This window comes from Strix uralensis, chromosome 4, assembly GCF_047716275.1.
Source record: "Strix uralensis isolate ZFMK-TIS-50842 chromosome 4, bStrUra1, whole genome shotgun sequence".
NCBI classification, from domain to species: domain Eukaryota; kingdom Metazoa; phylum Chordata; class Aves; order Strigiformes; family Strigidae; genus Strix; species Strix uralensis.
Window position 1 is genome coordinate 95,376,691 of NC_133975.1, and position 14,714 is coordinate 95,391,404.

General features: G+C 42.5%; 1 protein-coding gene and 1 long non-coding RNA gene across 3 annotated transcripts in view; one reads left to right on the forward strand and one right to left on the reverse strand.

The window, feature by feature from the left end:
* The window catches only part of DCAF5 (DDB1 and CUL4 associated factor 5), a 74,568-nt gene extending 68,401 nt beyond the window's left edge, over positions 1-6,167 (forward strand). For both annotated transcript variants that reach the window (XM_074868051.1, XM_074868052.1), the window contains exon 9: positions 4,098-6,167. In XM_074868051.1, the coding sequence (XP_074724152.1) occupies positions 4,098-5,903 (1,806 nt within the window). In that variant the 3' untranslated portion in view covers positions 5,904-6,167. The remainder of the gene's footprint in view (positions 1-4,097) is intronic.
* Positions 6,168-10,298: 4,131 nt separating this feature from the next.
* On the reverse strand, positions 10,299-11,954 carry LOC141943209 (uncharacterized). Its single transcript, XR_012628883.1, has 3 exons — positions 11,836-11,954; positions 11,615-11,728; positions 10,299-10,407 (listed from the first exon to the last, which is right to left on the reverse strand). It is a non-coding gene; the product is annotated as an uncharacterized LOC141943209 (long non-coding RNA).
* Between the last annotated feature and the right edge of the window lie 2,760 nt (positions 11,955-14,714).

Genomic DNA, 14,714 nt, shown 5'->3' on the forward strand with positions numbered 1-14,714 from the left:
TACAGACAAGCCATTCAGTAATTCCACGTGCTCTGCCAACACATTTGCTATTTTAATACTGATTGCAAATGAGATACAAATTCATCTCGGGCCTAGCCCTGCTGAAATGAATAGTATTCACAAGAATGATTTTGACCTTTGTGGTTATGTTTTTTTTTTCTTCAGTTTTATTATGTTGTAAAGCACCTGCAAGAATATAATTCAGTAACTCAGTGGTTTACAGTTTGATTTCTGTTACGATTGAGAATGCAGTGAATAAGATGGGGGGAGTGTGAATGTTCAAGTGAGGAGGTTTCAGAAACCTAAAATAAGACTCAACAAGCTCATTAATAAAGGATACTAGAAGCCTTGACTCCAGAGTGTGCTGGACACATCAACCCAGATGAATTGCTCATTGCCTTCCAATTCAGAAACCTGAACCTCAGTAAAATTGTATGGGAAAGCACAGCTGTGAACTCAAATTATCATTTGCAGCAGGCATTCGCCACGAGGGCTAAAGCGATATAAAATAGAAAAATACCACTTTCCCCTCAGTTAAGTGTGTGAGACATTGCAATGTGCTGGCAGGAAGACAAATTGCATTTGCAGGAGAAATAAATGAGGCATTCCCTCTGATGTGTGGGGCTTAAAGGAGGGCCACAGAGAATTACGCAGTTAGAAGATAGTTCCAGAAAAGATAAAATAGAGTGCATAAGGATTTTCAGAAAGAAATACTGTTTTGTATTGGAAATGAAACACTGTGTAACTGAGCACAACTGTTGTAGGTCCTATTTGTTTAAAAAGCAGTATATCAAAGATAGCAAAGTCTATTTGCCCATGTTGCTATGGTGACAGATTAATGTCATTGTGGCTAGCTGCCTCTGCCTAATCAGATAATCTAATATAGCTGGTTTTAATTATTCTCACGCTATGGGCATAACTACTTTTTTGTTTTAAAATTTGGGGATTTGCCACCATGGAATACAGGCAATTCAAAGATACAGGCAATTAAGCATCTCTGCTGAAGGAGAGAACCAGTTTTGTACTCCTCTTTTCTGTTGTTCCTGTTTTTATATCTGTACTCAGGGCATCAGTGAGTAATATTGAGCTCCTTTATCCTCTGACAGAGAAAGAACTTCCTGATAGATTGTTGCTTCAGCGGGATGATTTGCCAACTTATTTTCTCCAATTTGCTTACATTCTTCCTTGACATGGCGTCAGCCAGAGGATGAGAAAAAGGCAAAGGCATTCCATTTACAAAGAAGCCTATTTCAGATGCCACAGAGAGCACTGGACCAGTTGCTGCCAGTTTAAACACTTGCTGATTCTGCCAAGGATAGATTATTAGTCTGATTTCTTTCTGGGATTCTGGTAGGCCCTTGCACTCCCTCAGCGAAACTCTTAACAAGTAGGAATATCAATCTCTAGAGACATCTGATGGTATACAAACAGGTACTCATCCTGAATTCGCTTCACTTCTTTTTATTATTTATTCCTTCTCTGTGAACAAATCTGTCTCAGAAGGGAAAAGCCTCACTATGGACTCTTTGTAGCTATCTTCTCAATATTTAACACTGCTGTATTTTCTCTGATGCTTGCAGGGTGAGCAGAAAGATGTGGTAGCACTAGCAAGGATGTGGAATCTCCCTGTGCACACTTTAGATGACTTTACATTATAAAACAGACTTTTCCCACGGGGACTTCAGAGCAGGCTTACCTCTCCTCCATTTATATTGGTTCATACAGAATCTAAGACTTTTCTAATTCTCTTGCTTAAAAAAAAAAAAGTTTTGTAAAACCTAGGACTCAACCTGACACTGTGAAGACTGTTTGAGGAAGGGGCATGCCAGCATGCTTGTCCAGGCACACAGCATGAAGCATTTAAAAGAAGGTATATGCTTCTTAAATACAAAAAGATCTGATCTACTTGCTGAAATGCTCAGTGGTGGGACAAAGAGAGTAAAAGATCTGATAAATTGTGAGAGAAGGTACTGAACATGTGCTAGTTAAATTATCAAGAAGACAGCAACTCAGAACAGTCCTTTGAACAAGTAGTGTTCTATTTTTCTATTCAAAAACTTGGTGTATCCCCAAATCAAATCAACAATCTCACGCGTCCACTGAGGTTGTCTTTAGGAAGTGGAGCATGGGAAATAATTAGGGGATGAAGAGAGATTCTTTCTGTTCTCTTGAATAATTCAAAAAGGTTAAGTACAGTTGATGGAAGTCTATACATTGTGGTCTTCGGTTGGGTTTTGTTATCTTCATCCAAACCTGATGCTTGTCCCTCGAGCTATGGGTCTAGTAAGTGCAGTGCTTGAACCAAGCAATGGAGGCTGTCTACATTCTAGTTTCAAGTATTATATTAATGAACTGTACTGGAAGAGTATTTGCTTAAGTACTGAAAATAATAAAAATAGCAATTAAGTACAAATAGCAAATACACCTTGATATTGAGGCATGTTCCTAGGAACAGGCTAATGTAATGCAATGCAAAATTCCTTTGCCTTTGCTCTGGAAGGTAGCTTGATTGCCATACAGAAAAAGGTGTATCTGCAGCCCACTTTAATTTTGCAGTGGTGTCTTTTTTATCTATGTAGCAAGATCATATGTGGAAGCTCTGTTACTCATGAATTAGAGAGGATGCGAAGTAAAGACATTCAAGGTTGGGAGAATTCCAGAATAAAGGTTACCTGTACCTCTTAAATTTGGATGTGCTGAACGAGTAGCTGCAAGATAATCTATTTTGTTTTACTTCCAGTATTAAAGGTGTAAAGTCTTACTGTACATTGTTGAAAATCTCTGTGAATACAGAATTACTGGCATTCTCGTGGGCTTTTTTTATAGTGCTTGTCATGGTAGTATCAGATTATGTTGCATGTGTTAACTACGCATCTGTGAGATGAGTGCTGATTATCCCATTTACACAGGCAAAACACTTTTTGTTAGCGGTTTTGTCTACTTGAAACAAAACTTGGCTAACTTCTGTTGGGAAAAGAAATGTTTTTGCCAAAGTCTATCCCAACAGGCCAACCTGGTATAGACAGCTGGCATAGAATTTTTTATTCTGAGCTTGTTAACATGGTAAAACCAAAGCATGACAGGAATCGGATATTTTAAGCAGGACGTTAAGGCAGAATTGTGGATAAGCTACATACTAGCTCTGCTTACAGTAAGTGTTGTGCATCATGTTAACCATCATCTAGAAAGAAGCGATAGTGGTTGTCCAGTGAGTGCCTTAATCATGTTGCCCCCAAATCTGAGTAAACCTGAGAAAGGTGAGATCCAACTATTATGTTTGCTATGGATTGCCAGTTTCTCAGGGATATTGGTGGATCTTCTTTGGGGCTTTTTTTTTCTTGCTTTTCTCCTCCACACCAGGAAAACTGTTGGAAGGCTAGATGGACAGCACAGTCAAGGCTGTTGTTATTGGTGAAATCATCACACTTTGCAATGTAACTACCTCTCTCCACTTCAAAAGTAGCTTTCGGTAAAACTCTTCTCCTTCACCTTTCCCCATTAACTAAAACTGCTGTTGTGGCTGAGGATGTTGAATGCTTTCTTTCCTGCATAACCGTTCCCTAAAGGGAGTAGTGCAGCTCTGCTTTTCACCTCCATACATTCAGCTCTCTGCCTGCTGATCAGGTGTGCCTGACAATGCATCTGGATGAAATGTTGCTCTGCATCACTGGCACAAGCAACTCTAGTTTCCTGGGAAACAAGTGCCTTCATTAGTGCTAAGACTGTATTGCAGGCAACAAAATATTCTTACTGTTAGTGAGTAAGCATCCCCTATTACATAAAAATAGAGCCCTGCAATTTGGGAGAAATTATTACACAATGAAGTATTGAAATGATGGATAATCTGCAGTGTGAGAGCTTTTAAATTCTGGATGGGTGAAGTAGATGCAGGAAAAACATATTTGTAAAGGAGGAGGGAAAAAACCCCACCTCTCTGGAATACTTGTAAGTATGGGTCTGAGGGGTAAAAATTAATTAAAACAATCTGCAACTTGCAATTGTCCTGGGTATTGGCACTTCTGTTCTATTTTGAATGCTTGCAATAGCTTATGAATTCAAAGACATATGTTTTTTTTTTTTTCTATTTTCTGTTACAGATCTGGAGTCCTTACAAGCAGCCTGACTGCACAGGGGACCTGGATGGTAGAATTGAGGATGATTCACGTTGTCTCTACACTCATGAAGAGTACATCAGTCTTGTGTTGAACAGTGGTAGTGGTTTGTCCCATGATTATGCCAACCAGTCAGTCCAGGAAGATCCACGGATGATGGCCTTTTTTGACTCCCTGGTGCGCCGGGAGATCGAGGGCTGGAGTTCTGACTCGGACAGTGACCTCAGTGAAAGCACAATCCTGCAGCTCCATGCAGGAGTAAGTGAACGCTCCGCTTACAGCGAGTCGGAGTCGTCTGCCTCTTTGCATCACTCCCCACCACATGCGGCTGAAGAGTCTGATGAAACTGCCTATAACTTAAGGGCCTTACGATCAACTGAATCCCCCTCAGCCAGGGAAGACGTGGCTTCCCGTCAGCAGAGGCTCTCTGCACTGAGAAAGTATCAGGATAAACGTCTCCTGGCCCTTTCCAATGAGTCTGACTCTGATGACAATGCATGTGAGGCAGAAATCGATACAGACCTTTTTCCACGACCACGGTCCCCGAGTCCTGAGGAGAACGAATCCAGCAGTTCCAGCAGCAGCAGCAGTACAGAAGATGAAGAGGAACTGAATGAACGACGCACATCTATGAGGCAACGCAATGCACTGAGGCGCCGACAGAAGGTGCAAAAGGAGGAAAGGACTAGCACTAACACAGAGAATGTGACTCCCTATATAGGTGAGGACATCTATGATTACCCCCAGATCAAAGTAGATGACCTTTCTTCTTCTCCAGCTTCTTCACCAGAAAGGAGTTCAGCCAACAAAGAAGTTCTCAAAGAAAGGACGTCTCCTTGTTCAGACAGTGAATCAGTGGAAAGAAAGATATACAGAGCTTACAAATGGCTTCATTATTCTTACATATATTCAGCTAGTAAAGATGGTGAATCCTCCAAAGGAGATGGAGAGAATGACGAAGGGAAACCAGGAACTAGTGGAAGGCATAGTACAGCACACTCGCTAAATAAGGAAGATGCTAGGAACTTGAGTTCAGTAGTTCCTCAAGGTTCCCCAGCTCTTTCTACTGAAAGTCACAACAAAGAAACTTTAAAAGAATGTGGCTTGATAGAAAATTCTAGTAATGGTCAAGCTCATGAATGTGACAATCAGTGGCGGATGGAGGGTCAAGAAAACACATCTGAAGACACTAGCAGTGGAGGTATAGAGCATTCTTTTGAGACTAAAAAGCTCAATGGAAAAGCTAACTTCAAAGGGCTAAATAGTTGTACTGAAGAACCTTGCATTCAGACTGCAGGACTTGTGGATCAGAAAAATAGTCAGAACTGTCAACCAGCATCAAGCCATCACTCACTGGTCCCTCCGTTCTCCACTGTTGCCATCTGTAGCATGTCGGGCCACTGCTCCAGAAACCAGACTGATGACAGTGAGGAGAGGAGCCTCGACACCTCCTGTGTTAACCACAATAACGGCCACTTGCATCTCCGCCCTTCATGCTTCAACAATGGACAGAGTTTTGGAGAGCAGGAGACTCTGACACAAGGACTACAGGTGCACTCAAATGCTGATAATGGCAACCTTGTACAGGTGGATGTGACCTTGCACAAAGACTACTGCCTGTCTGAAATGGGCTCCAACAGCTACCACGTGAGCACAAGAGAGGATACTGCTGACTTGCATCCTACAGGCAGTGAGAGCACTCAATCTCTTGGAGGACTGAAAAGACACAGAGTGGAGTTGGAAGATGCAGATTCAGAGAGTTCATCCTTAGAAAAGAAGTTAAAAACATGATAAATGCAAATGTCTGTCGTAGTGTGCACTCTGAAAAAAAAAAAAAAAAAAAGAAACGGAAAAAGAAAGTATTAAAAGCACATAGAGCTTGGGTCTGAAACATTGCGTTTGATTCTCCATTCCATTCTTCAGTGGGTCTGTTTTAGATTGCCAATGGTTCATGCTGTATAAAAATCCAACTTACTCCTTAATGAGACTGAGTCTAGTGTACCCATACAAGGTTCTGTTTAAAGTAAATCCTTATTAAGACGGTTGAATGAATTATTCTTGTGTGAACATGTGTCGTTTGTTCAGCCAGCCAACCAGGATGACTGCTTTAAGTTTTAATTGTTCTTCTAAGAAGGAAGTTTTCCATACTGACACTTATTACACATTACAGGCTGAAGAATGGTCGAATTAGGTCACACTGGTGGTAGCTTGGGGTGTGTTTCTTGTTGAGGAAAATGGGGAAGAAACCTTTCTGGTCCCTTTATTCTGCTTCAGAAACTAAAGAAATGCAACCATTAGGGAGGATATTTTCAGAACTGACTGGTAGCTTTGGAGATGATACTTCATAAAGCACTTGCTTCTGATACAGTTCAGTGACATTATTTTTATGCGAACAGAAAAGCTATAGGAAATGAGCCTCTTTCCAAAGTCAACTTTAGACTGTTCCCATGGTGACATTCAATTTTGTGGGTTTTTTTAAAGAAAGGAACTGAATAACACCGTGTCATCACTATACTAAAATGTGATTGTTTGGCAAGAGGAGGTATTATACTGTAGGCCTCACTCTAACCAAGGGCTATTAAAAATCAGGCACTGAAACATGCCTTTCTGTGAGCTTAACACATGGAGATTCACCATCATCATTAAGAATATGGCTCTGAGTGTTGGGATGTATCTTGACTGTGCCCTCCCCGTCCCCCATGTGCTTACTTTTGGGAGGCAGTAGGCCAAAGAGAAAATAGTGGAAGGATGGGCAATGTAACTGATGCATGTTAACAGCAACACTTAGTACGGTCTGAAAACTGGTGTTTTAGCAGTTTTCTTAGCCCAAAGCTCAAAATAGGTTGGCATTGGAGATCAGGGTTGGTTTTCCACCACCATGCTGCAAATATTTAAAACTGCAGATGGGTAGATGGATTCAACAGAGCTGTGTGTGTAAGGGAGAGCTTCAGAGAAACATCCCCATGTGTGAGGACACCCAGGACTCCAAGCCTGGGAATCAGAGCTTGAGCAAGAGCGTAGCTCTGGCTGCCGGCTGCCGTGACCCAGTGTACTGTTCAGGTGGACGGAGTCCATCCTTGCCTGGGCTCTGTTTTTAATGGAGTACTTAGTGACTCCTTTCAGTTCTGTCATGCTGAAATTGGCAGAATTGCACTTGCTTCCCTAGCAACAAGGTAAGAGGAGTCAGTGTGTGAAGGGTAAAGAAACCACCTATAAAGGACATGAAAACTATGTGCTTGTGCTTTGCAGTGCTGACAACAGAAGAAGAGGCTTCTTTTGACCCCAGTAATTGTCACAGGCTTTCAAGCCCAGTACTGAGGAAGGGCTGGATTATTTTAAGGAATAGGAGATTTTTGTTTTCGATATGACTTTAGCAGTGCACTGCTGTAGAGCACTGCTCTCAGAATAATTATTTCATATGCACAGCTATCTGGTACCTGGGGAAAGGAGGATGCCCTGTTGAAACATGATGAGAGTAAAGGAGCGCTTCAGAAGGGATGCTGGGAGGGAAAGGTATGGGAGGGAGAGTGAAGAACATGAGCTGAAGAATTTTCTTCCAACTACTTGGAGTAAGATATGGTATGTAGTATTTAAGAAGCATGTAAAATGGCTGAAAGGGAGGGGGATGTTTTCAAATACAAGTGAAAGTGGCAATAAGAACAAGCTGATGCATTGTTATCTTATTGAAAAAAATGTTCTGTACTGATTACATTTTAGATCACTTGCAGTGTTTTCCTTTGTTGTATATACAACTTATTGTAAATGCTGGTTTTTAGCCAAAATCCTGAAGTTGCTGAGTCAAAGCTTTTTTATTATTATTTTATTTTTTAAAAGTTCTTTACATTACAAAACTTCCTCAGCTGTCACTTCTGCCCTTCTCTGAAGAATGCCCAGCTTGGTGGTTAATGAGCATCTCCACTCTTCTTTGACATGGTCATCTTTTCTTGTGTTTTCTCAAAAGCCTTCTGGTCTCACTTTCTGGTTCTTTTGTTTGTTTTCAAAAGCAGAATAAAAGCTCCCTGGTTTGGTGTTAATGCTCCTCTACAGGCTCTGGGCATAAAGGTTTGCTGTGGTTTCCGGAAAGACAGATTCCCATGCTGTCTGCATGCTTGTTATTTGTAGTTTGTGTCAAGCAGGAGGAGGAAGGTAGGCTGTGATCTTAACCTTTTGTTCACAGGAAATTTTAGTGCACACAAGAACTGTAGCTTCTGAATCGGTGGGTTCACCTTCTCACGCAAATAAATGTTATCAGCACTAGGCAGCTGCATTATCTAGAAAAGACCCCAAAAAAAGGCAAGCAAGCAGCAGCATGTCTGCTGGAGGTGGCCACCAATGAAAAGAGCTGTTCTTTGTAGGTCGCTTTGCTTTGTCACTGGTCCCGTGTCTCTGCCCTCACCCCGCTATGGTGGGTTGTGACCATGCTGTGTGCCGGCGGTTTCTGGGGCTGCCCGGTCTGAGTGTTGCTGTATGCTTGTGACGGTCACTCCCCGTTTCTGGGGAGAGTAAGCCGTTTGGTTGCAAATCTTATAAGTTTATCTGAAGAGGTTTCACCTTCTCTAATAATCTGTGCCATGTACTTAGAAATGAAAAGCTTGTGTAAATATTGAACTACCTTGTTAGCCACTATTTATTTATCATGGAACTTGTTATGGCAGGAAATTTGCTAGGCCAGGTTGTACAGTTCATCTCCAGAAAACCTTATCAGTGGGAGAGAAAAACTCTCCCTATATCTCTTCATAACACTTTGGACAGAGATAGATTGATCTTTAAGTAAATTCTTTCTGATGTTCCTACAAGCTCACAAGCTATGTATTTACTTAATTCAGCTTTCTCTGTTTAAAGCGTTAATGTCAAATCACCCTGTTTGTGAGACAGTCAAAGCTGACTCTTCCTCTGAAGCAGGCAAGCATGAGGCTTTTCTGGGCTGGGCTGTTAACCGCTTTCAGAGATGCAGGAGGATATGCGATCTATCTAATCAAAGTTCTGCTGGGGTTTTTCCAGCTCTCAAGTGATCCTCTTACCAAAGCTGGCAAGTCTTCTCCAAGGCCAGTGGCTCAATGGAGACCACGCTTTGCTGTTGAGGAGCAGCTGTCGTGCAGACAAAGCACATGTGGAAAGATACAGCTGCCTTGAGGAGGGAAGAGCACAGGGTTTTGACCATGGGCATAGCAGTTGATTGCAGTATGTTCTGAAATCCAGCCTGTCTCAGGTGGAGTAGTAATTGGGAAGGACAACTTATTTCAGAAACTTTCTCCAAAAACCGCATTGGATTTTTTTTTTTCCTCTGAAGTTTCATAATAGAATAAGTCATTGAAACCTGGTGCTAATCTCTGTTTATAAGCCATGTGTCTTGGTAGCTAGAAAATCACTCTTCCTCAAATACTTGAGGAAGATAAATGAAGTTAGGTCTTCAGAGATCTTGTACTTTCCTGCATTGTCACATCCTAGTGAACACACAGAGGTCTCTTGCTCACAGTGGCCATCAGAAGCTGATGTGTCTTGATATTACTAAGGTGTTGGGATGCTTTCATTTGCAGTTATAATTTATTTTGCTCTTTGTGAACAACAGCAAGGCAGGATTTTTGTTATTACTTCATTGAGTTAAAATGCTCCATGATAGTGAGTTTTCATCTCTTTTTACAGGCAGTACTGTTGAGAGAGGTACCCTTTACACCTTTTGCTTTCTCTGATTTTCACCCACTCGCATTCTCTGAATGTCTTTGCCAGACCTGGGAAGCTCAGTGCTCTGCTGCAGGGTCCACAGAGTACTGAAGAGTAGTGCAAATAGCTGCAGCAACTGAATTTCTGTGTGCATATGCACATAGTTCTTCAGGAATTCTTTAATAAGTGAATTCTAGCACATACGTAATTTATAAAACACAGCGCACTCTTGCAGCTGTGTCAGGGTGCACTAATTAGCCCAGCTAATGCTATACCAGTATGAACAAGAACTTTGTTTCAAATACCTACTGAGAAAATGGCAATTCTTTAGTGGGGAAAAAACAAAACAACAAAAACCCCAACAAAAAACCCCACTGGTTATGGCAGGTGCAAGGTTTCCCAAAGTTTTTTTCAGCGGTTGTGCAGGTCGAAAGCAGTGAAATCTCAAAAGAGATGACATGACGGTGTGTTGTGCTGTCGTAGGAAATCGGCAATCTGAATTTGATTTTTGTGCTCTGCCTGATTCAAGTCAAGGACTTGAACTTGGGTCTCCTACCTTTCACTTGAGTGTCTGGAGGCATCCTAAGCATCAGCCTATTGCATTATTCAGGAGTGGGCTTTGTTCTTCTTTTGTCTGAAATGCAAAGGGAAAAGGAAATGGCAACAGTTCCACAAAGACTAGAGCAGGGCCTTGAGCCCAGCTCTGTTTGTTTATAGTTTGCTGAGAAAATGCTAGAGGATTCTTTCTCCCTTCTCCACCTCATGTGATCTTTGGTCCAGAGAACAAGAGGGGGATGCTGACCCAACCTTGTATGCATCCCATTTGTCTTGAACATGGAAGAATTGTCCTTTCCTAATCGGACGGAGTGTGTATGATTTTTTTTATGATTTTCCTGTAGACACATAATACCAACCTCCTAAATGAGTGCCCAAGCCAGTGAGCTGTTTGTTCTGGGATATGGCTGGCAGGCTCAGCTTTTCTGTCTCATGAATATTTTTCTGTTCAGTTCTAGTCTCGAGTATCAGCCAACACCTATGCAGCGCTGGAGCTGCTGCACAGATGTAGGTTGGCATTGTTGATGCTTTTAGAGGCGATTGGAGTTGCCCCTTTGAAGCTACCGCTCGCACACTGGCTGTTTGGAAGTAGGTGGTGCGAATGAGTAAAATACATTTTGTATGTTCCTATAAATAGGCAAAAACTGCCTGAATTTGAACTTTTGATGGGGGACCACATCCTTCACAGCCAGACTTTCATGATCAGATGCTACAGAGTTGCTCATTTCTACGTAGAATCTACCCCTGGGACCACATCACTATGAGCCAGTGGTCTGCAGCATTTTACTTCACAAACCACAGCTGCTTATAGCAGCATTAACAGCTGAAACCACCAGCTCCTACATACTTACAGGGTTTACATTCTGGTCACTTCAAAATGGTCAAACCATATGCTCTTTGGGAAAATCTTGTGTCTAAGTGTCCTGCTTCCAGAACAAAGACTAGAAGAGTCAAGGTCTGCTTTTCTGGAACAAAACTTGCTTCAAGGAAATCCTGATGCAAGTTTTTAAAGCTCTTTGGCTTTAACTCAGCATTTGAGGTTGAATACTCATGAGATATATTCAGAACCCTTTAAAGTGTGGATATATGGCAGAAAGAGAAACAGCATGAGCTTCAGAACTGAATTCTGTCAGGGAAGGGGAAAGGACTTGAAATGTATTTAAAAGCAAGCAAACAAAAAAACCTCAGTAGCCTAAATACCAATTGGGTTCTGAATAGAAGTCCATCCCCTGGTTCCAAGTCTGGTTCTTAGAAGCCTAAGCAGTCTGTTACCAGAAGCGACTTACTGCAATTGAGCTTGGACAGCTGAAGATCACCGAGAAGCCACAGCCACACCTCACAGCACCCTGTGAACGGGCTGACCGCGGGTGCATGACCCAGTCACTCCTCCGGTCTGCAGCCTGCAGGGAATGAAACAAATGGTTGTCAGCAGCAAGGTTGCCCCTGACTCTGACCAGCTGATTCTGCCTCTTTCTTTGTACAGTGCTTTGGTTTAGCTTCATATTACCTGGGATGTGCTAAAGAAAGAGCCCTAGAGGAAAGCGCTTCAGGTTTAGTTCATGTTTGCCTTCGGACCTTGGAGGGAAGTTGTGGGGCTTCATTTCAGGGTGATCTTCATGTGGCCTGTTAAAATGAGGAAAGAAAACTAATGCATCCATTCAGGAGGAGCAGAGAACTCCAAAGCAAGGGCTTCCTCTGACTTGCTCTTCCCCTTCCTGAGGTTTCTATGTCTCCTGGAGGAGCCCTGTACCTTTTTCTTCCCTCTAGGATCTAGAGAGATTCACAGCGTTGTGTGCCTAAGAAAGCAAAAACGAAACTGTCCCCAGTTCAGGATGTTGCAATACTCTCTACTTCAGTGACATTTCCAGTATATTACAGCCACATCTGGCATTTCCTGGCTTGGATTATATCCTCGAATACAATTTTCTCCAAAGCATGAGAAAAGTCTGCTTCCCACCTATTTAAGCTTTAGAGGGAGAGAAAGGAAAAATGATCTAAGCTTCAGCAGTCTTGGAGTGAAAGGAAGTACGTGCTTTGAGCTGGTTATAAGCCCTCTTTAAACTCTTGGCATTCCCAAGGTTTGCCTTTCACACACGCTGACTCTGCGTGCAATGCGCTTACCTGCACGCAGGGACAACAGCAGCAGCCATCCTGTATTTCCTTTAATTCAGGATGAGAACTGAGAGTTGATTCAGCGTGTCCGATGGGGCAGATCTCTAGTCTTTCCATAAAGAAGCTTTTTTTTTTAGCTCATACATTGCTTCTGATGATGTGGAAGACTTATTTTTAAGCTGGGAAAGTCTGTAGCAATGTTTAGAATTCCTAAACGGCTGACTGACTAGGATAATCTATCTGAGGAACACTGGAAGCAATTTACAGCCTTAGATGGAGATTTTTATTTACTTACACATACTTTTAAAGCTAAAACTTTGCAGTTTGTCACCCAACACGAGGGTTCTTCACCTTTCATCTCCTATGTATTTGGCCAGGAAGGGCATACCTTCCCATTCCCTCCACTAATGATATAGATGCAAAAGATACAGATCTTTTGTGGCCCAACTTTCCAGCAGTTAATGAACATGTTGGGACAGTAGATCACCTTGCTAGAGACACACAAACTGCAGCAGACAGCAGGAGCAATGGCTCATTAATCACTTTGCTATGCTATTAAGTTGAAAATCTGCACAAACATTGGAAGGTTTCAGTCTGAGTGACACATCTTGAGGTCTCCTGCTGCTGGGCCTGAAATGCCTTTGATGTTTCTACAGTTTTATGCTGTAGTTTCCAAAGTCAGTGTTTGTTTCCAGCCCAAGGGCAAGTCTACTTCAGTCTTACTCTTGCCAGATGAAAGTTATTATAGAACTTAAAGTCAGTGTATTGCTTAGCTGATTACATTTGTGAAGCTTAAACCAAATGAAATCCTCAGCTGATCATACTGTACAACAATTACACTGCCTAAAAGGAAGGATTTAATCTGTGTAGAGCTGAGAAAAAAAACCCAAAACATTTTAAACAGCAAACTCTGAGTAAAAAGGAGGCTGATGGTTTCATGAGCAGCTGAGATCTGCTAGCATGAAACTGCTGCAGAGGGGAAACCTCTTCTCCAGGATGGAGGCAGGCAGTGTGTGCTGCTGGGCTTCCCATGGGAACCAGTTCAACTTCCAAAGCTGGTGGAAAGCTGACAGGTTTCTCCTGGGTTAGCGTGCTTGTTCACCCCCAAAGAAAACCCCAGAAGGAGGAGCAGGAGTGTTTGGTGGGAGCCAGGCTGGGAGGGGGGTCTTCTGCCTCCTGTCATCAGTGGGAAGGGGAGAGGCTCTTCCATGGAAGTGTTGCCCTGTGGAGGAGTGATTCACCGGGGAGGGGAGTCACTAGGACTCCACTTCCCTCCCTCACTGGTACCCCTTGGTATGGCACCCTTGCTTTTGGTTTCAGGATGTGAAAACCCCATTTCACTGCTGCTGGTAGCAGCATGTAATGCAGCTGCCAGGGTAGCTGCGGCTTCTTTCCCTCCAGCCCTGACTTAAAATGGTTTTAGGACTTTTCCCTAGAAAGCCCAAAAGCCACACCAAGAGAGCTGGGGACTGGCGGTTTGCAAATGAGCTTGGGTTCAGGGACAGTAAATGCAGTAATAAAATACATATTTATAATTAGCAAACAGTGAAAAGGGGAAGTTCACTGCAATAAATATGAATTAGAAATGAGGAAATATGGGCAAGTAATGAGGGAAACAAAGGTCCTAAAGGGAAAAAAATTGAATAAAGGACAAGAAAGTGTGTTCAGTTAAATCCAGATCAGAAGAAACCTGTTGTTTGCGCAGGATTAGCTGAAGATGCAGTTTGCCTGCAGTAACATAGGGTGGGCAGCAGTGCTCAGCGGGCATTGGGGATGCCTGTGTGAGATGCCCCTGGCACAGGAAGGCAGTAAGCAGCTCCTGCTCTTGCTGAGTACCTTCAAACCAGCAGGAGCGGATAATTTGCACTCGGGAGTTTTCAGCTAACCACACAGAGCGATCTCTGAACTGCTAATATAGTGGAGGTTTTTATTAATAAGCTTTGGAGCTCAGGGGAGCTCTGGGGGACTGGGAAGCAGCCGTGGAAACAGGATGACCTAATTCCAGTCATGTTGGCTCACTTTCAGCACTGCCAGAAAGATGAAAGGCTTAATATGGGACAAGAGCTAAAAAAGAAGCAAGAAAATATCATCATAGCTAATTAATAGTGCAAACTGATAGGGAATGGCATAGAAAATGAACTGTGAGCTAAGCATATTTTATGAGATTTCAAGTTCAGCTGATAAATGCAGAAGTTGCAATAATGCTTGGGCTTCTGGAGAGGTGTCTTCAGTGTTGAAAGGTCTCAGCATTATCTATTAAACCAGAGCAAGGTG